Source organism: Lepidothrix coronata, unplaced genomic scaffold (assembly GCF_001604755.1).
Source record: "Lepidothrix coronata isolate B3197 unplaced genomic scaffold, Lepidothrix_coronata-1.0 Scaffold62, whole genome shotgun sequence".
NCBI lineage: Eukaryota > Metazoa > Chordata > Aves > Passeriformes > Pipridae > Lepidothrix > Lepidothrix coronata.
Window position 1 is genome coordinate 4,203,681 of NW_016690242.1, and position 23,290 is coordinate 4,226,970.

At 37.2% G+C, this 23,290-nt stretch overlaps 1 protein-coding gene across 5 annotated transcripts in view; it reads left to right on the forward strand.

Moving 5' to 3' along the window:
* UMAD1 (UBAP1-MVB12-associated (UMA) domain containing 1) overlaps positions 1-23,290 on the forward strand; it is a 79,374-nt gene that overhangs the window by 45,964 nt on the left and 10,120 nt on the right. For all 5 annotated transcript variants that reach the window (XM_017817766.1, XM_017817765.1, XM_017817767.1 and 2 more), the window contains one exon: positions 13,555-13,640. In XM_017817766.1, coding sequence (XP_017673255.1) covers positions 13,555-13,640 — 86 coding nt within the window. The remainder of the gene's footprint in view (positions 1-13,554; positions 13,641-23,290) is intronic.

A 23,290-nucleotide genomic window follows, 5' to 3' on the forward strand; every position in this document is an offset into this window, starting at 1 on the left:
GTCTTCTCCTATTTCTGATCTTACTCATTTAAGAGTTGTTTGGTCAGTAGTGGTTTTGCAAGTGAAGATAATCTGATTTTATCAGCTCACTGGCACTCAAAAGCAAAGGTGCTACTTTCCTCCACTTCAGGTGAATCTTACTTTGCTCCAGCTCTGCTGTTTGCTGGACTTTGCCAGTTGGCTCAATTCCCTGAAGAAGATGGGTTAATAAGCAGAAAGTTTGTTGTTTGTCAGAGTCTGAGCAAGGGCAGGGCCTTTGAGTGAGGGGAACAGACACTCATCCGTAGTGGTGGTGAGTGATTAGATGAGCTCTCGTGGTCTCGCACAACATCACCTTTATTCAGGCAACAGTTAAACATGACTGATCATATTGCATGCAGAAATAGTTGCTCTGTTGAGAAAATCACTCTGTCTCAGGCTAGCTCTGTATATAGCTGGGCTGATCTTTTGTTGCCCTGAAGACAGGCTAGTCCCTTCATTCTGCTTCAGATTCTGCTCTCCTGCTATTTAATTTTTCTGCAATGTTGTGAACTTTCATCTGAGTTCGTGTTGTGCTGTTCTGGTAAGGTGAATTGGTTTGAAGGGGTTGAGTGATGGAACAGAGGGAAAACAGAAATGGGAGGTATGAATGGAAATCCTTGGGCATTGGTGTACTACTCAGTTGCTCAGATTACCTGATAGGGACCCAGGTCTGGAACGAGGTCTGAACCAAGACTAAGGTGAGGGCAAATTCAACCAGCAGAAACAGTTCTTTTGGGTTAATGAGCTGAGTGGAGCCTAAGAAGCCAGACTACCCTCAGAAAGGATGAAGGGAATGGCAGGAGCAAACAGCTCAGAGTGAAGAGGAAAGACAGGTACAAATTTTGGCAGCATTTGTCAACTGTGTACATTTTCTATCCTGTTGCAGTGCTTTTGTGTGTAAAACTCTAGGCACTAAATCTGTTGTCCTCACCTCTTCTTAAAGGAAATATGAAATCAATTGTCTTCTAGACAGAGGCTGTGTCTTTGGCAAAGAAAAGGGTGTCATGTTGTGTTCATCGCCCTGTATTTTCTTTTCCTTCTAGTTTTTCTACACATCAGGCTGTATAATGATTGTGGGCAGATTGCAGTGTGATCTGAATATAGGACATGTTCTGAGCAGAGCACAGGTAAAGCAGTAACTGCATAATGGAAACTTAATTCTCTCTTGTTTTCTGAAAAATCATTAATCTACTGTAGTGCCTGCCTATCAGATACAGGTGTACTGGTCTTTGTGACCTAGAATTTCATCTGCCAGTTTGCAGCCAGTTGAATAGGTATCTGGTAACACAGCCCTTTGTGCGTGGGATGGGTTGCTTCATTGGCTTGTTTCGTAGGGAGGCAGCAGGGTGACGTTGTTGGTCTGAACTTTTCTCCGAGTACCAAGTTCGAAATGGATGTGGTAAAGGAGTATGGCTAGAAATGGGAAAGAAGTATGGCTAGAAATGGGAAAGAATACCAATCAAGACTGTCTCAGGTCTCCTCTTCACAAAATTCCTCATGTTCATAGTTCAGGTCAAAGCACCTTAAACAGAATTTACAAAAATTGCATGACCTTACCTACTTTTTTCATACCCACAAGAAACTAAAATACTTGGATGGATTCTTTGCATTAACCGAGTAAGATTTCAGATTTTTCATAAAATTACTTTGCCCATAGTTATTTTTTAAAGCCTTTTTATGGAAGCCCTGAAAGAGCTGTCATCCAGACTGTTTGCATCCAGAGGGGGCTCCTTGAACACAGCAATTAGCATTGTGTAGTGAGGGTTCACTTGTCTGATTCCCTGGAGTTGACAAAATGAAAACAAAGGCAATTTTCTCATGAGGAAAAAGCAAAAGACAGAAAACTAGTTGCAATTTTGAACGCTTAGGGATAAAAGGAAGAAAACAAAAAATAGGTAATAATCTCTAGTTTTCTACAGCCTAGCGGTAATAACAAAAATGAATATTTCGTAATGTAATAATTTGTTTGGGTTTTTTTTGGTATGTTTAAGACTTCATCATGTTTTTGATGTGTGAGTCCTATCACACCTTTAAAACTTTCCACATTGATTTGTGTAATGTCTGGAGTGGAGACTACATATAGATCCGAAATATTGCCTTCTGGTTTTTCACAGTGGAAAGCAAGACTGGTTCTGTGACAGGGTATGTTTCCATAGAACAGCTGAGCCACTTAGCTGTCTGAAGAAAGGGTCATCTTGCTTCTTGTTTCTTACTCCTAGGAGCAGGTTTTCTTTCCATTACCCTTGTGCCAGCCTTGCCAGCTCATTTGACATCTCTGGTTTAGCTCACTAAACTGGCAGAAAACTAACCCAGCGAGAAAGGGATTATGTATTTATCGTTTTTCTAGCCAGTTTAGTGAGCTCAGGTGGCTCACAAGCACTCAGGAGAATTTGAGGGCCACCACAAAGGAAACAGCAGGAGTGCTGATGCTGGGAGGAGAGGCAGGACTGCTCCTTTTGGCAGTACCAAGCTGTTAGCCTGACTCAGCGGCGTTGTGAAAGCTCACCCTTAGGTAATAATGTTCATGCCACAGGTTGACTGACAGTTCTTCAAATAGTAGCCAGAAGGGAGTTACCAGCTGTACTTAGTTTGTTTTTGTAGGGTAGCCTTGTCTGTTTTCAGTGTGTTGTGTTTTGAAACAGATACTTATTCTATTCTAATTGTGTTATTGCATGAAAACATTCTGCAGAAAAATTACATACACAGGGCAGACCTACCTGGGAACTTGATGTTGAGCAAGTGGGTAAGGAGCCACAGAACCTGGAAAAATTTGTACTTTAGCTTCTGGGACTCGCCTGTTGAATTTGGGGAAACTCAGAAACCTTTGTACTTCAAGTCTGTTGAATGTTGCAGACTTGAAAGTCTGAGCCAAAGCATGGTCCTTCATCTTTAAACATTAGGAAGTTTTGATTGGAAGATCTGGTAGCCCCTGTTAATGCACCTTACACATCACCATGGATCTTGAGTGCCCATAAACCTGGAGTTCCCTTGAAAACTTAGCTGCAGAGTTTGAAATCCACCGTGGTGGCTTCCCAGGGCCTGTGTGGAAGTGGGTAGTTGCCATCTCAGGAGGCAGGAAGTACTCTTTTTCAAAAACTGCCCATCTGCCTTTGTGCTCTTCAAGCTGGCATGATCCTACAGGGGTGTTTTGTTGTTGTTTTAACAAACTGAAATGCTTTATTTTCAGTTGAGAAATGCCATTTCTGTGCAGAGTTTAGGGAAGGGACTGATGTAAAGTGTAGGTATAACTTAACATAAGCATTCACAGCCCTCAGATGGTTTCACATCAGGAACAGCTGATGATAAAATTTACAGCTGCTCTGACCTTTCTTCATTTTGTCCATGTCTGATAAGAATATGGTACAAAGTCCTGGCAGACTTTTTTAAAACAAATTTTAAACAAATTACTCAAGTTTTAAATTACTGTGGTTTGTCGCTTTGCTTTGTGGGCAGCGTTAATGTCACTTTTTGGTGTACATGCAAAGACTTGGGCATTTCATTGAAAGATACAGCCAAAACCATGTCAGCTGGACTTTTACATCTGTTGGTCTCGTGCCTTTGTAAATGGATATTTTGACGTGGTGGGGCTTTTTTAGACTTTTTAAACCAAATTCCTCTGTTCAGAAATTGTTATTCATCTCCTTTTCCCCCTCCAAAATAAGTTCTGCTCTGCTTTTTGAATACTTTTAAAGAGTTATTCTAGTACTTTTTTGTGCTGATACCTTTTTTTCCTAACAGATCTCCACTACTATGTTTGTGTAACATGAAAATGCAATTAAATGGATAGCAAGGTTTTAAAGTATTGAAGCCATAAATATTAAAAATCTGTGAATATTTAATACTATTTATGTAATTGCCTTTAAAATCAAGGAATCTAGGCATAATATGTTGAAATGAACATTTTCATGTTGCTTACACACAAGTCAAAAGTTAACCACAAGTTCCATAGTGTAGTTTCTTCTACAAAGCTGGCTTTAATGTTCCTAGAAATACTAAACCAGCTTAAAGCACAAAAGTAATCGGAAAAATAACACTTTAATCCTAGTTAATCCACATTATTGACCTATGTGCTCTAAATAAATAAATAAATAAATAATAAATAAAATTATGTAGTCCTTAAACCATCTGTGTGGAGCTAGTTATTCATGAGAGAGCTTTGATCCAAAGATCAGCTACTGTGCTGGTTTTTGCCATTTCTTGGACAGGTTAAATGGATTTATGTTTTAGTTTTGAGGGAACTGCCTACTTCTTAACTTGGTTGGTTGGTTTTAGATACCTTTTGTAAATCTGAGATCAGAAGATGGTACTAATATAATAGAATTATATTGTGTAAATCAAAAATAATTTTTCAAGGAGTTATGAAAGCAGAGATACTGTCTTTGTTTTATTGAATACTTTGTTGAGATTGCTTTTGGATGTAGGTTTTCCTGTTTTAAAATATTCAGAACCTCTGTGTACAAATTTTTAGGTATGTTTATAAACTCATGCTTGTTACTACAAAAATCTGGAGAGTTTATACTTATTTTATAGGAAAGCAAAGCATGTTGCATCCAGAAATACTCTGCATGCATGTGTCAGAAATGCAAAAGCAGCAGTGGATAAGGTTTTCTGCTCAGAATTGACATGGTACAGTCACAGTGACACAATATTGCCAGGCCGCTGTCTAGAAGGTAACTTCCAAAAAAACAGCGGAGAGGGAATCTTATTTGAACCACAGTATTTGTAAGCCTTCTGATGGAATCTTAGATATTGTGATTATTGTGATTTAACTTTCTGCATCAGGTGTATTGTGCCTGTATGTCTCGCAGACGTGTGTATCAGTGTGCGTGGTCTTTATGTTTTAAATGAATTATCCTTAACTTTGTTTCAGAATTAGTGAGGGTTTCCGTGCCTCTGAGAGCATCGTAGTACTCTTCAGTATGAAATGAGTATTACTTTGGAAATTTCTCATAACTGTGCTGCATAAAAGTTATCTTAAATGAGTCTTCTGTCCTACGCATTAATTCTTCTCCCACAAAGTATTAGCTCAGCTTTCTGATACTTTCAAAGTTTCTAGAAGATATGACAATAAATGAGTTTGTAGTAACTAATATGAATGTTGTAGGCAGCTGCTGACTTAAAGTCTAGTTATTGAGATGAGATTGTATGTGATCATCTGCTCATCACATTGCATTCCCACAGCAGATAGTGGGACAAAGAAGCAAGTGGCCCTAATATGGGTAGACTGAGTGACTGATTTACAAATTTTGCAGTGGGATTTTCCCCTCTTCTTCATTATAAAAGAAATATTTCTTGTTTCAACATAGCTGAAATGCTAACAAGAGGGAGTAAAACACACAGTATTCCCTGGAACATTTTCTCAACGATCATCTTGAGGATCTCCTAGTCCTTCTACCCTGCTAGAACGGCCCTGGAAGTTTCCCTGCATTATTGCAGTGGCCTCCCTTGCCTTCATTCCTAGTGACCAACCACAGCAGTATTTGCCAGTTGACCAAGCAGTCCAAGAATAACAGAGCAATGAGTTTTTCCTTCAGCTAGGGCATTACTCTTGGTCTCTTTTTACTACCCAGCTGCAGATGGTTATATTCTGTAAATATCTCCAAGTCTTCTACCTCTGTGCCAGTTTCAGCCACATTGGACAATGTTTTCCTGCGTTATCAAGGAAAGATGATTGGCCATGTAAATCTAATTCCTTAGGAAACCAGCTTAAATTTGCATTGTTTGTTTCCTGACATAATTTACATTTACGTAGCAAGCTTCACATGCAAATATCAGGCTATCAGCACCTCAGATTTTGACTGGCAAATAATTTTAATGCATGCTGGACCTACTGACATGCAAGTTACACAGTGTAACCAAAAGACTGAACAGGCAGACCACACATCAAGTTTTTAAGTGCTAGGAAAAATCCTTGTCCTCATCTACGGGCTTCAGTGTGCTGTTTGTTTTCTAGACAGGATTACCTTTAGAACCACTTCATGAATAAAACAGGAGGAGGGGAGTCCTAATGTCATAGTTAAGTAAGGATAGTGAAATAATCTTAATTTCATAGTGAAAAGTTGGATGTTACAATAAATATTTACCTTTTGAACCACAACTGAGCCTGTAATGTGAGACAGGTTTTATAGGTTGGATAACTAGTGACAAGAAAATGATATTGCTAAGATGTGTTAAAGGGCATGTTGCTTGCCAGCACTACTCTGTGTGAGCTGTACTTTGCCTTTGTCTGAGTTTGTTGTTATTACTGATGTTTTCCAAAGACCTTTTACTGCTCATCAGGAACTGAAGATGTAAAGACTCGTACTGTTTTAAGAGTAAAGTTTTTATCATCCATACAAGCAAAATAAGAAAACTTAGGTAGTATTGTGAAGATCATGAGGGTTATATTCTCATCAAAGGTAAAGAAGAGAAAGTTAGGCAAGAGAAACAGAACAAATAAAGGCAAATGAGTTGTCTTTATCCCCCTCCCTTGGAAAAGCAAAAAGGACCTAGTGGGAGACTGTAATCATAGAAGAAAATCTAGCTTGCAAACTGATGCTTCTTTTGCACTTGTTGCATGCCAGCCTGTCCATACAATGAACTTGGATTATGTGAAGTGTAGACATCTTCCACTACGCAGGAAGCAGATTTGAGAGTGAAGTAGAAAGAAATTGAATAAATTAACATTACACTGCTCTTAAGTCTAAAAATTTAAGAGACATTATGCTTTATTTTTAACCTTAAAACAATGTATTTATTCTGTGAGATATTTATTCTGTATTTATTCTGGTCTAGATGACCATGACAATCAGCTATCACTCAGTGATTATGTCTAAAAAAAAAAAGAGAGAGCTAATCAGCTTATAAAACTTTTCCTTTCAAAAAAGTAGATTAAATGGTTTGTTTCTCCAGAAAAGTGTGATTCACTTGAGCTTGGATTTGTTTTGCTGTGAAGAGGAGTGGCTTAACTGACAGATGAAGTGAATGACAGGAAGATTTAAAGGTTCTCTAGGAATGTCAAGAACTGTGATTTAGTGCATGCAGAGGCTGGCCTATGGCATCTAATCTATGCCTTCTAGGCAGTTTTGCTTTTTTTTTTGTTTTTAGGGCCAACGTTCGTGATAAATGCTAACATGCAATAGATATGCTGAGGATTTATCTGCAGAACAGTATCAGGTGAACATGGGAACAGCAGTGAATCGTTTTGAGGTTTTCCCTGAGGCACTGGCACACATGCCCAGATAAGCACGATTGTTTGGTCAGAAGAATTAGAGGACATGCATTTCTCGTGTGTAGTTTTTTTTTCCCTTATAAAATGATTGAGCATGTTATAAGCTCTTACTTGGATCTATAGTGTTGATTGCTTCAGTCCTAAGGATATATTGAGTAGCTGGTAAGTCACATCACATGCTCATTCCGATAGCACAACTAGATAAGAAAGGTGTGGCAGCATCTACAGTAATGAACTCCAGAATGGGATTTCCAAATAGCAAGATGGAAAAGTGAGATCCGTGGAAAGATATGCTGTGGTGAGTGGGCTCAGTGTTTTTGTGGACTACTGAGAAAGACTGGCATGCACGTATAATGGAGGAGACAGAACTTACATGGATGCATCACACCAGTAAATCAGAATGAATTAATTCTAGGCATTTCTTTATGTTTGACATGAAATTCTCACAAGTTAAAACCAAAGTAAAATAACATTTTCTCATGGGGGATCCTGGCTCATGGATGAATTAATTCTACAGCTTGCTTTGAATGTGACTGTGGACATGGAAGTAACAAATAGTAGTGGGATAGATATAACTGAGAGATGCTGTGGAATCTCCATCTTTGGAGCTTCAAAATTCAGCTGGACAACCCAGGGAACATAGTTTCTTTTGAAGGTATACCTGCACTGAACTGGAGGTTGAACTAGTGTGATCTCCAGGATTCCTTCCAACTAAAATTTTGCTATGAAACTTTGGCTTTGGATTCATCAGCTTTCTGAAAGAGTTGGGCACCTCTTAAAAGAGAGCCATATAAATATGGAGGTGGAGGAGTTGGAACGATTTAGCTTCAGTGAAGTGGTTGGAAATGGATTTAAACTCTAAGGGTCTTTGTTTTGGGATTCAGTAAAGCTTTGAAAGTAGTCAAACTTTTAATAAATTAATAAATTTGAAATACAGAAAAGCACAGAAATAAAACACTTTTTGCAAACCGAAAAATATGTAGATCTGGGATATGGAAACTGTACAGGAGCCTCTAATCATCTCATATTGTTTTTCTATTGCTATCTTCCTAAAAGTTTTTGTTTGGGGAAAAAAAATTTCCATAGGGGAGTTTTTGGTTTCACTGTGATCTTGATAGTGGGATGTGGGTTGAGAAGACCCTGACAGAATTGTTTGGGAAAATCAAGACTCTACATTAAGATTGCCTGCAGAAGGATGGGATACCAAAATCAGACTGGGTGGCAATTTGGAGTGCCTCTCCCATAATCTTCAATGGCATGTGTTGTAGTTGGATTTGCTATTCCTCTTAATTGGGAAAGGACTGAACCTTGTTGCTTCATGTCTGTAAATGCAGAAACATTCATGATAATGTTTACCTTGTTAAGAGTTTCCCCCCTGCCTTTTACAAGTTTGAAGAAATTAGTGTTTTAGGATTTTCTCTGCAGGGTTTATATAGATTTTTCTCATGATTAGTCAGGAGAATTAGAGAAGATACTGGTTAAGTTCTACTTCTAATCAAAGATTTATTTGTAGGACCCCTTAATACACTGTTGAAACTCAATATAAGGCTACCAAATACTTACCAGACCTCTGCCTTAACATGGACTTACACAGACTTCCTTCTCATTCACCCTTGTGCTGCATAAGCTCTTAAACTTTTGTTTTGCTGGAAGCTGCAGCTGTGGAGCATCTTTTTGCTGATATACTGGGTTTTTTTAGGGGATATTATTAGCTTGTTGAAATGAAACTGCTGTTGATATGAAAAGCTTTAATATGAAACCAGGATGAGGTGACCTGGAACTAGGATGACTTCATTGTTTTGCCAACTATATATATTCTTATAAGGCTATTATGTCTTGGCCATGTGCATATGGAAGTTAATGAGGATTAATATGTAGGTTTTATAGCACTAATACTAGACAGAATGATAGTCCCACTTTTAAGAAAATAGAAGAACTAACTATTCATCAATGTCCCATCTGGCCCATTGAAAAAGACAGCAATTGGCCAGTGCCTTATTTGATTCAGATGGATCATTGAGTGGTCTGTTGATCACCAATGGAAACGGTTAAATTACTTACAGTTTATTGTGTACAATCCATTCAGGGCGGGTAGAATAGATGATCTTTAAAGTTCTTTTCCAGCCCAAACCATTTTGTGATTCTGTGCTCATTAGCAAAAATTTCTAAAGGTCTTCCCTCCGTTCTGTCTTCTATTGTCTTGATCACATAAAACTATCAAATTCTGTGTTCTGGGTACTTCTGTCAAGGCTCCCTACTGCAGTCTCCAGCTCACTCTTTGGGTGGGAATTGGCTGGTGAATTGAAGCTGTGAGACCCTGGCAGTGTGTGCTGGAGAACTAAGAAGGGCTGGAAGAGGCTGAACAGAAACATATTTCATCCCGGCTGAAGGAGCTGGAGGCTTCTTAAATGAGGCTGAGAGAAGGGCAGGACTCAGAAAAGTGGTACCATCAAACCGCTTTACATGGAAGGGCAATCACAGGGACTCCTGAGACTCAGATGTTCAGAGGGCAGAGTGAATTACAGCACTTGTGAAATACCTCCCTAGATTGAAAGCACTGCCACTATTGATAGACTAAAACCTGAAGTTCTATTAGTTTATCCTGGAGCAGGGTGACTTAAAATTGGTGTGCCTAGCCTTTCTTCCTTATCTCAGAGAGGGGAAGATTTATGAGTAAGAAAGAGGGAAAAGAAACTGCAGTAAAACCTTGATGCTTCCACAGAGTCATTCTCTCCTATTTTCAGATCCTACTAATCCTCTCTTAGAACTTTTTGTCTTTTTGCTGCCAAGTAGAAGCCAGAATACTCTTTGTTCTTGCCATGTCTATGCAGGATAATAACAGGCAACAAAGAGTTAAGCAACTAACTAAAGTATAATGGAAAATAGCTGTCTTCCTTTTGAAGCTGAAGGTGACATTTGAAAATCCATGTATTTGGTAGCTAGTTACTGCTTGCTGTGTTGTACGTGCTTCACTGTCTCACAGGATTCTTGCATAGACCAGGATAAATCATGGCAATCTACATTATAGAAGACTCTAAAATATATTTACAATTGGTTTTAATTTATTAAACTGAGGGTGGGCTAGACTTCTAAATGCTGTCTTTTGATCAAGAGACTACACAGCTTGAGGTTTACAAAATGCTGGAAGAGGAAAGAGTATAAATAGAAGCACCACTTCCTTGTTGAGTAGAAGCCAAACTTGTGGTTGAACCTTTCTATATGAGAGTTTGCTGAGGTCCAGATAGGCAGCTGAATGCAGGTTTCTGAAGACACCAACAGTTCTGCGTTCTAAGGGAGGATGTACATAGTACGTACTAAAGACTGGGCTGGGTATTTCTTTCCTGTGGAACACCTGGCTGCGGTTCTTGGAAAAAGAAGATACCAATGGAACTTGGAGAATGTTGGTATAAATCCAGTGAAAGGAGAAATGCATGTCTGACCTTTCAGTGCAACACTGATTATTTGGGCCTGGAAAAGGCATAATATAACTTAAAAACAGCCTCCCAAGACTAAGGATTTGAAATACGAGCTTATCTGGACAGTAGGATAAATACACCTACTGCTTTCCTTTCAAACTTAAAATATTTTTCCACTGGTAAGTAAGGGAATATTTTACAGTAATAAACATGAATATTTTCTTCCTGATAAATTTTCCCAGTGATGTTCTGCATGTTACAGATTATGCTTCTGATGTTTAAACCTAATTACACTGAATGAAATACCCTTCATTTCTAATTCTTACAGACTTTAAACAGTATATGACATTTTTTGATATATGACATAGATTTATTTTCTGTAGGAGTTTTATGACTAAACCTTTGCACAATGCTTAAACTAAGGGATATCTGAGCCAGAATCTAATTGCTTTGTAAAATGAATAATTTTGTGTTTTATCTCTTGATTAAAATACAGCTTTAAACTTGCTCTAGTTCAAACAAATTAATTCAAGAAATCTTATGGCCTATATTTTTACAGGAGGTTAGGCTAGATGATTATGGTGGTCTCTCTGGCCCTATCTATGAATATATTTGCAGTTCAGCTCTGATGAAAGACATTTTGGGGGAGCGTTGGCAGATATCTGGTAGCACTTCTTACTAAGGTCATGTATTTGTGATCTTTTTCCAGAGCAAGATTTCAGTTGCTTAGTTTGGCAAAACTGTAATTATATACCTATTTACATCAAGATTGTGTAAGAGGAATTGTTTGTGTTTGTGGTTTTTTTTCTCAGTGTGTTTAAAGGCAGTTTGAATTGTGAAACACTATAGGTATCGCTACATTTTAGCCTTCTTAAGAGCTTATGAACTCTGGGAATTGGATGTCAAAGTTCTAAGTAAAAAAAAGTCATTTCTCTCCGATTGAGCTGTTCCTATTCTTCCTTTCCTATAAACATTTTTGACCTTTGGTCCTGATTTCAAACCAAGATGTCTTTTCATCTTTAGGAAAACTAGTCACAGGGAAAAGGTATATTCTGGATAGCATTAACACACATGAAATTTTTTTGTTACTGTTTTTTTCATATAAAAACTTCTGAGTGCTTTCTCAGAAAGCACTCCTTTGTTTCTTAAATCTCTGGTGTAACTATTTTAGTATGTTTATACATACACCAAACTTTACTCAGAATGCCCCTTTGCTACTGACTGGCTACGCAGCTCTGCCCCTGCACACTTGGGGGGTTGTTGTCCAACTCACTGCAGTCTACTTACATCCTCACAAGTCTCCAGGCAGCCAGCATAAGTTCCCGTGATAAATCTTGATTTCAGGGAAGGGTATCCTGTGGAGTCTTTCCTCCTGCATCATTCATGGAATGTAGGACTAGAACAGAACACAAAAAGGTCATTCGTCTTTTTTGTCTTGCCAGGATTGAAACCATTCATGACAGATGTTTCTTCAACCTGCCTCTGAAATCCTTTGGAGATGGACCACTGTTTAGAGAAACCACTTCCTTAGGTTGTTCAAAGTGCTTAAGTAGCCTTATTCCTGGAGAAACTGGTCTAGCCTAAATCTGGTACAATTTAAACTTGTTTGCACTCTCATCCACAGTAAATGTATCAAAAATATGGCTTACTGTCCTCTTCATATCATCTGTTAACCATTTGTACACCTGCCCGAGGCTGGGTGTGTTTACAAGGCGCGTAATAATTTTTATTTGTAGGACTCTACTTCATTGCAAACATAAACTAACGGTTTGACATTATTTCTTTTCATGGTTGTTATTTATCTTATTGTCTACAGGTGCTTAAAAATTGTGTCTTTTTCGAATAGTGGGGGTGGAATTGAAGAATGACTGATGCCCTTTGATGTCCTTTGGTTCCTCTCCTCCCCCTTTCCTTTTTTAAGAGCTGTTGTGAGTTCAAGTGCTTTGGAATGTTATGCAGAGAATTGCTAGTTTCCTGAGAAGCATTTTTCAACTCCAGAAAAGGTCTTGGAAAGTGTAGACATTAATGGAATTAATAGGCATTAAAGACCTGTGACAAAGATGATGATGATTCTCAGCATACACTGTTAGGAATAATCATGGCTGGGCTTTGTGAACGAAGATTTGGGAAGGATCTCTACCCACGTTTGTCACAAGCACGCTGGTGGCTAAAAAGGCCAATACGAGACAGGCATGTCCGGTTGCAAAAGGCACAGCAGAAAGACTCCTTAGGTGGTAAATTCTGCAAGGCACAATTCTTTCTGCATTGTCTTTTCTCCTCAAGGGTGATCCTGCATGCTTTAGGAATAATACTGGGCTATTAAAAAGCAGGCACGATGACCAGATATTACGGCTTGTTTTCATAAAAAGCTTTACCAAATATTGTACTTGGGGGATGTGACCAGTCAGACCTGGGGGACTGATGACAGTCAGTCATGGAGCAAACATACATGGACCATGGAGCAAACATACATGGACCTTGGGTGTCATTGGCTTTCCAGGCTAACTGGGCATGGGCAGAAGCTGGCTGCTTTTGCCAAAGGCTTCTGCCAGGTGCGTTGGCTCTGACTAAACCTCTGGACAAAACGGAACAGGACAGCCAAAACCAACAAAGAAGTTAAACTACAGTAACTCGAACCCTTTCATTTAGAATTGTTGTTGCCATCTGTTTAAGGAGTTAAGTAATTTAAATAATTGACACAGATTTGTTCCCAGGTTTTGCAGACCACTTCTCAATTTTTTTCTCTTTACTTGCGTTCAAATTTGTAAAATACAGATGTGGTAACAGAGTTCTCCGTTTCTCAGGGAATCATATAATTTGATTTTAGGAAAACTGATGATTTTTTCTTATTCTGTATAAAAGATGAATGATTTCAGTGATTTAATAGGTTTTTTTTTACTTCTCTAGGTGACACAGTTGATGATCAAAGTAGAGAGTCAAAGGATAAAACTTCATTTCCGGAGACCAGACCAACATATAACCAACCTCCACAGGTAGGGGACTATTTCCTTTCGTATACATGATAAAACTTCCGTAGCAGCTCATTTAAGAAGTGTGAATGTCGTGCAGTAGATGGTGTCACCATATTCTCATCTTCCATCATAGGCTGAGTGACTGCTCAGCCTTCCTTGTCATCTATCATAAAAGCAGCACTGCTACTGATTAGATGGCAATAAATATCAAGCTCACCACTATCGATTTGAAAAAGAAATAGTAGAAGGCTGGGCTGTATGGTATTGCTGAGTATCTTATTTTTATACTTGGGTTGTGCAAGCATGAAACTGTATCTAGAATGTTAATGAATTGCATAGAACCATTAGTGTGGTGAGTAGTGATGGAAAGTGTCACACATTTACGTAAGTCATTTATTTCCACAACTACCATTATAAGTAAGGTGTTGTAAATGTGTGAGTATAATTAGGCTGTCCTTATTGTATGTTTCCTTTCTGTTTCACTGTATGTGGCTGTAAATCTGGACTTCTTTTTCTTTCATTTATTAAATATTTGATACATGTTTACTGAAGAAATATTTTTCAGAACATTTCTGCATATGATGTACACGTACTTTTTCCTCCTCCTCCTCCGAAAATATTTTTGCACCAAGTATGAGCCTGTTTTCCATTGCCATATAGCTTTAGATATTTTCAAGATAACTGAGAGACATTTGGCTTGGAGTTTTTGTGCTTTTGTGGTGGTTCATTTTTTTGCTTAACCTATGCTGTCTGTCTTTTCTGTATCTAGCCTTTGAACTAACAGTGTTTGTCAGTCTGTCTCTTCTCAGTGCTATTTCAATATCTATTATTGCTAAGTCCCTTGGTATATCAGAGATGTGTGTGACAATGTTGCACCTTCAAGAGTGGTCAATATGTATGTGTCTTCTTTTTTAATTTAAAATTAAAAACTGTGTTCTATACTAAAATCTTTAATTCATTGTAAGTAATGAGGGGTTTTGTGGAAGTAGGAATAAGTTCCAGTTAATCACAAAGTTTTTAATCTGACTTTTGGATCCATGCACATCCAGGGTGTTTTGCAGCTGAAGTCCTGTCAATTTGGGCAGTATAACTAATAGGTGTTGTAGTTACCTACTGTACAGACATAGTTTCCTTTGATGTGATTTTCTTGCTGGGTATGGTGAACTGCCAGTTATTGCAGCACTGATGGTTTGTTCAATTCTGTAGAATTTTAGGAATAGAGGAACTTGTATAGATTCTGAGCTGTATCGGTTAAAGGGAAGAAGAAAAGTCTTCAAAGTAAAATAGTAGATATTACAGTGAAAATAAAAATTTGGTTTCACCTTTCTATTAAAAGACTTATATGTCACAAAACTACTTGTATGAACTGGCTTGCATCAGCATCAGTTAAATTAAGATACAGCACTTGGTAGTATCTACGCTATTCATTCCAGTCTAGATAGTTTTTGGACTTCACATTTAGTCAAAGGAATTCTCAAGTTCTCAAATTAAGTAGAGTAACTAAGGATCATAGCAATTAAATGGATAATTCTGGCCTTTAGGAAAGGAATATTCCTATTTTCAGTGGTGAATGTATTTTTATAAATTTGTGGGAGAACTGTACCAATTTAGAGAAACTGGAAAAACATTGTATTACATATTCAATATATCATTGAGACATAGAACATCAATTTAAATAATAACTTTGTTAGCATTAAAACACAAATACTTGATAAACATAGAACAGTATGTTATAAGATACTTGTTAAACTGCAAAGTAGCATCAGATATTTGTAGTGCAGAACTGAACAACAGCATGTTTAGTTCATCAACTGCATGTTTCAATTGCTGGAAATTTGCTTTTATTTTTAAATATAAACTATTTAACAACTTATTAAATATAAACTTTGTGGAACATGGAAAGTGCTTTTGGAAGTGTGATTTAAAGAAGAATGAAATAATACTTTGTTCATGGATCACTTCCTTATTCAAAAGGGAAATGAAGGTTGAATTTGATTTTTTGAAGAAAGTATTTTCTGGAGCATTTTTTGATAACTGCCATCATCTTTGGAATTTCCCATTTACTTAGGTACTATTGTATTTGTTCACTGTACAATTACTGAATTTTCAGGTACATATTTATGTATAATCTTGTACAGATAATTTAAACTAATGTACAAATAAATATTTACACCAAAATCATCTTGCTGGAACTAGGAACTTGTTACAGAATCTCTTGTAACAATTGCCATACCTGCAGTCAGCGTTATTTTTAGATGTTTCAGTATTGCATTCATGTTAGAGGAACTGCAGATATTTAGAAACTTGTTGGAGGAAGGGTGTTCTCAAAGGCCAACTTTAGCCTGAACATTTCATCTTCTGCTTCAGACAGTAGGAACAGAAGCTCATGGCATCTCCCATCTCCGCGAGTAGGGACGGAGGTTTGGGAGGGTCATCTCCCGATACCGAGTCAGTCCTAGAGGGACATGTTGTCCAGCAGGATAATGAGTGCTCTGGGCCTAATCAAGCATGTCTGATCCCACTGAAGTTGCTTCGGGCTCATGAACTAAAAGTCATACACACATTTAAGTGCTTTTCTGGATTGGGTCCAAAAGGGTTAGTGCTCTGCAGGGCCAAGAACTTAAATTAGTCTCTTTGTGACTGCGAAATACAAAGCTTCTAATTTTAACTGCAACACCATCATAATGGAAAGAGATACTCTGTTTTTATTTTTTACTTTTGTGATTTTTCCATTATTTTAATACAATTTTCAGATAATTCAATCTTTATCTGCTTTCACTGAAAAGGTTATAGAAAATGACAGAATGGAAGGGTTAGTTTTGATATATGAAGAGTGCTAGAAACCCCATTTTTGATTATCCAATCATTTTTGAGAATGAGCTATTCCACTGGTAAAGCAAATTAGTGCGACCATGTATTTTTGCCCTACCGTGAGTACAATTATGTAGCATATCTATTAGGAGACATAAAAAATATTTTTGACAGATGGTATGGCTGTGAATTAGGATTTATGAAGATTATTGTATGTCTGGTGTCCAGGACACCTGGGATTATTACATTGATGTAAGACACAACAACAAAAAAAATTACATTTCTGGTAATCACTGCAGTGTTTTGTATCTCCCTACTGTCACCTTAAGAAGCAGCTCATGTTCATTTGATATTGCACTTCTTGATAATCTGACATGTGCTCTTTAGCCAACAGATGTCAGCGGATTTAATGGGTGAAAACTGTACCAATAAATGTATTAAAATAAACTACCAAAAACAAGAGCCATCTTTAGATTGTAAATTAAGATTTTTATCTTGCTGTATGTTCTTTTTTTTTGTTTTTCTTTGTGGTCCTAATTCTCCCTCAGATACTTAAAAGCCATTGCCTTCTATGTAAGGAGCTTGTTATACGTTTTCTAGGGCAAGAGAGAATCCCCCAAGGGATTGCTTAATCCATAATTATCTAATTTATATGTTGTTGTTATAGCCACTCTTAATTATATACCTTGCTGTGATACTTATCATCTTAGGACTTCGTTTTCTTTATGAATTGTATTAGTTGCGTTACGGTTCTTGTGCCCTTTCTTTTCATAATTTGCTACTGAAAGCTGAGAACATAGCAGATAGAATGCCCGTGTTTCCTGAATGAAGTTTAAAATTATCTATGGTTTTCTGCATATCAATAATGGTGTGCACCATTTTGGGCAAGAATCTAAATAAATTAGAAAAAATATTTTTATGTCTGAACTGGCAGATATCCTCCTCATTAAAGTCATCCTTTGTAAAGCTGCTATATAAGGATTCTAAATGGAGGTAAATAATATTTTCCTAGACATCTGGTCAGGGGACATATGAGCCAATTGAAAAGACAGAAATACTATGAGATATAAAATACCAAGGAAGAGATAATGAGAGTTGTGAATAAACAGAAAAGGGGAAAAATAATTTAATTTTTTTTTTACCTTTCTAGTGAAATTAACAAGTATTGCTGAATTTGATAGACTTTTAAGATATCCTTTAGAGCAGACCAGATGGTATAATTCAGAGCATGAATATATTAATGTTATCTTGCTTTTAATTTATTATTATTATTATTATTAAAATTAGTTGATTGTATCTGAGCTATTATTACCTGATTTTAACTAAATCTTGGGTGTCTGGATTATTTTTACAAATTACTGGAAAAGGAGGTATTACTGATCCTGTCTCTGTTCAGTCACCCAACTCTTAGGTTGTGGTTCAGGGAGTGTCATATTTAAACTCTCAAGAGGGGTGTTCTGGGCTAGATTTGTTGCATCAATTTAAATTCCCTACATTTACTTCAGAGGAAGTATTTGTATTTCAAAATTATTGTGACCACATCGTTTGTGATTAGTTTGCTCTTTTTTGACAGAACGCAGTGTCTATCAAAAATGTTGCTGCTTAGTTCAGCTTTTTTTTTTTAACGGTCTCATAAGGTAGAATTCTAGTCATAGTCTGGTTAGATTAATTGCTTGTCATATGTCATATTAACTCTAAGACCTTCTTTTTTACAGATAAAGTTCTTAAAGCATGTTGGTCCATATTTTGTCTCTTCTTAATTGCGTATGTAAAGCAGTAATCACTTAATGAAATAATGCACTCTTAAAAAGGACTGGAATAAGACTGTCTGCAGCAAGTCATCAAGCATGTACTTTTCTCTGAATGCTAGTACCATCAGAAGAAAGATCTTGTGTTTTACTCAACTATCATGCATGATCATAAGCTATAAGAAGTGAAGTTTTAACATTACTTCGAAGAAGGATGACTTGTGTTTGGTGTAGGCAGCTGCAGTGGACATGATCTTTCTTAGCTTCCTTCATTCTTTGCACGTATAGTAAATAGCTGGCAGTTTTTTGAGAGGATCCATGTGCAGCCACAGATGGAAATTATGTACGAAGTAGAGCTGCCATATGACAAGAAGGGCACAGTATATGGTTGTGATCTTACTGAGAATGAAGGTAAATAGCCCATTCATCTAAAAAAAAGAACAACTATTACATATTACAACTATCAAAATGCAATAGCATATTTACTTTGTGAAGCTTCATTATACTGTAATGTTCATATTGCTATCTGTTTGATAATTGACCGAAATATTTAAGAGGCTTTTTCATAATAGGAAGATCTCCAGAACATACGGACCAGTGGACTTCTGTCTGCCCTCAGCAGTTGGGCAATGTAGGGGGAAGGGCAGGGTTTATGTATATACTATGTATAAAAATATTAGGTATATGTACATACATATGTAAAATTTAAGCAATATGATCATCCATGAGAAAGTCTCCTTCTCATGTCACAAAGGATTAGTTGCAGTGGCCTCACAAACAGCATTTTATAAACTCTGATTTGCACAATCTATTGACCCAGGGTCAACCAGTAAGACCTGGAGGTGTCTTGTAAGACTATAATCTTGTAGGGTTTTTCTCAATTCTGAAGTGAATAGTTAGGCTTGTTATCTGTGTAACATGACACACAGCTGGGATTATTTCAGATACTTACCAATGAAAATACCATCAAGATGCAATGTCCATTGTCTTTTTCTTAAAGGAAAACTATATTTTTAGATATAGGGAACTTGAGTGAGAATTGGGAGAGGTGAATTGACCTGGTTGTCACCAACTTCCTCTCTGAACTTAATTCATTTTCAAAAAAGTAGTGCAATGCTGTCTTACAAAGCACTTTTCTATAGCACTTTGCAAGTGCGAAATACTCTTAACCCTTTGTTTAACTTCAGTTGAGAGATCATTATAAGAATTGCTGAAGCCTTAGAGTCTTTTAAAGTGGGATATGAATGTTCTGTCTGGCCACCAAATACATGTAAACACAATAAAGGAATTGGAGCACCCATTCCTCCCACAGCCCTGCCTGTGGAGTCTGGAGTCAGTGCTGAAGCCAGTTTGTACAATTTGTGAGGTTTGAGCAACAGAAGACAAAAATCACATCCTCTGGGGAAAGAATGACAGACACACAAGTGTGGTATACTTTCATAACTTAGTGTCTATGAATAGCAATGTATATACCCACAGGTAATAAATTCATAAAGTAGTATAATTGGCCTGATTTGCAGCCTCTTTACACTGAGAGCTAGGCTTTAGTAAAGTAACTTACACACCAAATGGTGATGAAGGCACATGTATCCAGAAGCACAGTTTGCATACCTCCCTATTTAGCTTGGGCAGGCACTCACTATATGCCTGACTTAATTATGTGCTTATTCAGTTACACTGGTTGGTTATTTGTAGCAGGAGATGCTCAAACTGGGTGCCCAGATGTTCCCATCTCGTTTTTTAGCCTTTCTCTAATTTCGGGATCTTCTGAATAGCTTAATCCCCAGATAAAAGTACTGATTATCGTGTGTCTCTTGCCCAAATACGTGTGGTTAGACTAAAAGCCAGTAATGCTGGTTCACTTTGCTGCTGTCAACAAATTGATCGGCGAGTCATCCTGCCTCTCAGAGCAACCCTTCTGGGCTTTCCAAATATTAAAATTGATCAACAATGCAATGTAGATCATGCATCACTTGATGAGATTGTGTGTGAATATAGCCTGATGGTACAGTGATATTTACAATGTGATGCATTAGGATAAAACGGTGGGTGAAAGACTGTAGTACAGGATAGCTTATTAATAATTACTCTAAAAACCAAGTAAGGAAAATAACAAGGTCTTTAGGTTAGTTGCACTGCCACTTCCAGGGGAAAAAGAATAACCAAACACAAAACTCACCACAAACAGCAATGGGCAGTCCATTTTAATGGAAAGGAAGCATGACATGAAAACTGCCCCATTTCAGGCCAGAATGCTAGTATTGATAAGACAGGAATATGTTTCTCTGTACTTTCCATCAGTGTGGTTTGATCCTGTCACCACAATGGACTAGTGATGTAATTTTTGCCTTAAAAAAACCAAACCAGAACTTCCCAACTCTTGTCCTCCATGTGAAAGACTGTGCATAGGGAAGCACATAGTCAAATTTTGTTCTAAAGCACTTTTTAAAAAGACAAGATAAAATGTAAGTTTATTGTTTGCAATTTTCTTTTCTTTGCTCCCACAGTGTTACAAATGTTAAGAATATGTTTCTGGTGTTGTAATGCGATTAGTAGTCCTGCTTGATAAAAACAGATCTATGTTAAAAAAACAAAAAGCACCCTTCTTCCTCTTCATTGTGGTCCAATTATTTTCCAGCCATAGAGAACCAGGAGGGTCAAAGAGGCCACCTTATTTGAAAGAAATGACCAATATTTGTTTCCTTTTATTTATTTAATTAATTATTTTGCCCTTTACTGCTTTAAGAGTCCTCACACTTTTATTCCTGAATCTCAAAAGCCTGAGCAGTAAGTGCTAAGGACAACTCAGTCTTGTTGCTGTTTGCAGACTGAAGCTTTACAAACTCTGGCTCCTGGTAACCTGTTTACTGAAGGTGGTGTTGACAAGTGCTCCAGCTACAATGTATGGAGTAAATGAAAGTCAAATATCCATCCTTCCTTTTCCTTACTGACTCAAATCTCTATGGAGAGAGCAGGTGGAAAGTTGTGGAAATTTTCTGGGATTAGAATATTTTAAATTTGTAAACTGAACATACTGCTAGTCTTGCCACATGGTTGCCATTTAAGCAACACAGTAAAAATCTCAGGACATATCATTTAGTACAGCAATTTTTATTCACATGTCTGTGTTAGTCCATTTATATTCTTCAAGACTGAGGAGAGAGACTGTTAGGAAGGTCCAAGGGTTTAATTACTTAACAAAACTCCTGAAATGGCTGAGGATGTTGTTCCCAGGTATTGCTCTAGGCAGCTTCACCTGGGTTCAGACTAGTAGTTCTTTTTTGTTCTCTCTGCTTGTCTTCTTTTCTGAAAACCAAATCCAAGATACTTTCCTTTTCCTTTCCTGTGATGGAAATTGTTATTCCTCTGTCTTTTTCCTGTCATTGATATTGACATTCTAGGGAGACATTTCACTGATGTTGCTGACTCCCTCAGTTACTCAAGGAGAGATTTCCAGATTTCCTTTTCTTCTAAAAAAAAAAATTCTAGTTTATACTTTTGCTAATTGTTCTAATTTGCTGAAAAATTTATTGATTCTCTTTTCGTGTGAAACCATGTTTATTAAATATTTTCTTACTATTTTATGTTTAATTGTTTAAGTTCTTTTTTTTTGGTAGACAGCTTTCTTTCACGTTCAAATCCTTGGATTTTCATACACGTAGTAGAATAACGAGACAATGCAATATTAACACTCATTTTAGAGCTTCTGCTTCATGGGCATCTACCATCTCAGAGAAGCTGTCATCTTTGTCATGCCATGGCAGGTTACCCTGTTGGAGCTTCTACAGTAGCAGGGGTTGGGAACAAGAGGTAGAGAGACATGGATGCTGAGACCCAGTTTGTCTAAGCTCCTGCTATTCAGGACATCAGCTTCCCAAAAAGTCTTCAGGATATTTTTTGCTTGAAGCAGTAGAGACAATTTCAAATCTTGCTGTCACTAACTACATCAACCAAATGTAGCTGCGAAATTAAAACAGATTATTTAAATACTGTTTATTTCAATATGCAATTAAAGCTTTATATTAAATTAATTTCCTAGTATATTCTCTGGTTATATTGAAACTCAGTTATCTGAGTTCTGTAGTACATCATGAAGGCAGCAGCAAAATAAATGTAAGTACTTTTTGTTTCTGGATGACAGTGATGTTACAAAACAAATCCATTATCAGCATTTATCAGACTTGCCTGTTCATTTTGCAATATATTGACTTGTCCTTCACTTCTCATTTTTGATGGTGTGGAATGCACTTCTGGATGGCTAGAGCTGCCTGCATTTTCAATTACAATTCTTCTGGCTTGCAGTTCACTTGCTATAGTAATTTTCATGAACTTTTTAATCTTCCAGCATACATGCTACAGAAAAAACAGAAAAAGAAATCTGGCCTAGTTAGTACCATTTCCTGGCACTGGCAGAAGCACAATGTGCTGAATATTGTTCATGTTACTTATTATAATGTATGAGATCTTTGCTATGAATAGCTTGCATAGTACTTTGAAGGAACAGAGGAACTAAACTGTTCCTTACTGAACCCACACCTCTTTCTTTCTTCTGAAATAATTCTTATCACAATATTCATGTTGCAGGGGGGAATGTTGTCCAAAATTCACCTGTAAAGCTCAGGGGCCTCCAGAGAGGGACAGGGAGGCAGCAAGAAGAGGAACCCTGTTACTGAGGGAGCATAAATGCTGATACAGCTTTTCAATTATCATACTCAAAAGTGCTGAAATTGGTTGGGATAGAAGGAAAGATAAGAGCATAATTACTTTAGTTAATGGTGAGAAATTAAGACTTAGCATTTTTAATAAAAAGGTAGAATCCTTTTCTGCTTTCTTCTTATTTCTGCTTTCTCTTAGGTTTGCAGTCTTTTTTTCATGTTGCATCTTATCCCTTTTTGTTTACAGTTTTATAGCTTCTCGTTATAGATGCCCACATTTGAGATGTTCTGGTTCTCTGTCTTGAAACAATTATTGAATGAAATAAATTATAGGAGTTAGGAATAAAGGAGTAAAAGTAGGAATTTGAAATAAAAATATCATTATACAGTTTTGGTTATATTAAGTTCAATATATTTGCTAAATTTATCACTAGCCCCCCCCCAATATTTTCTATGC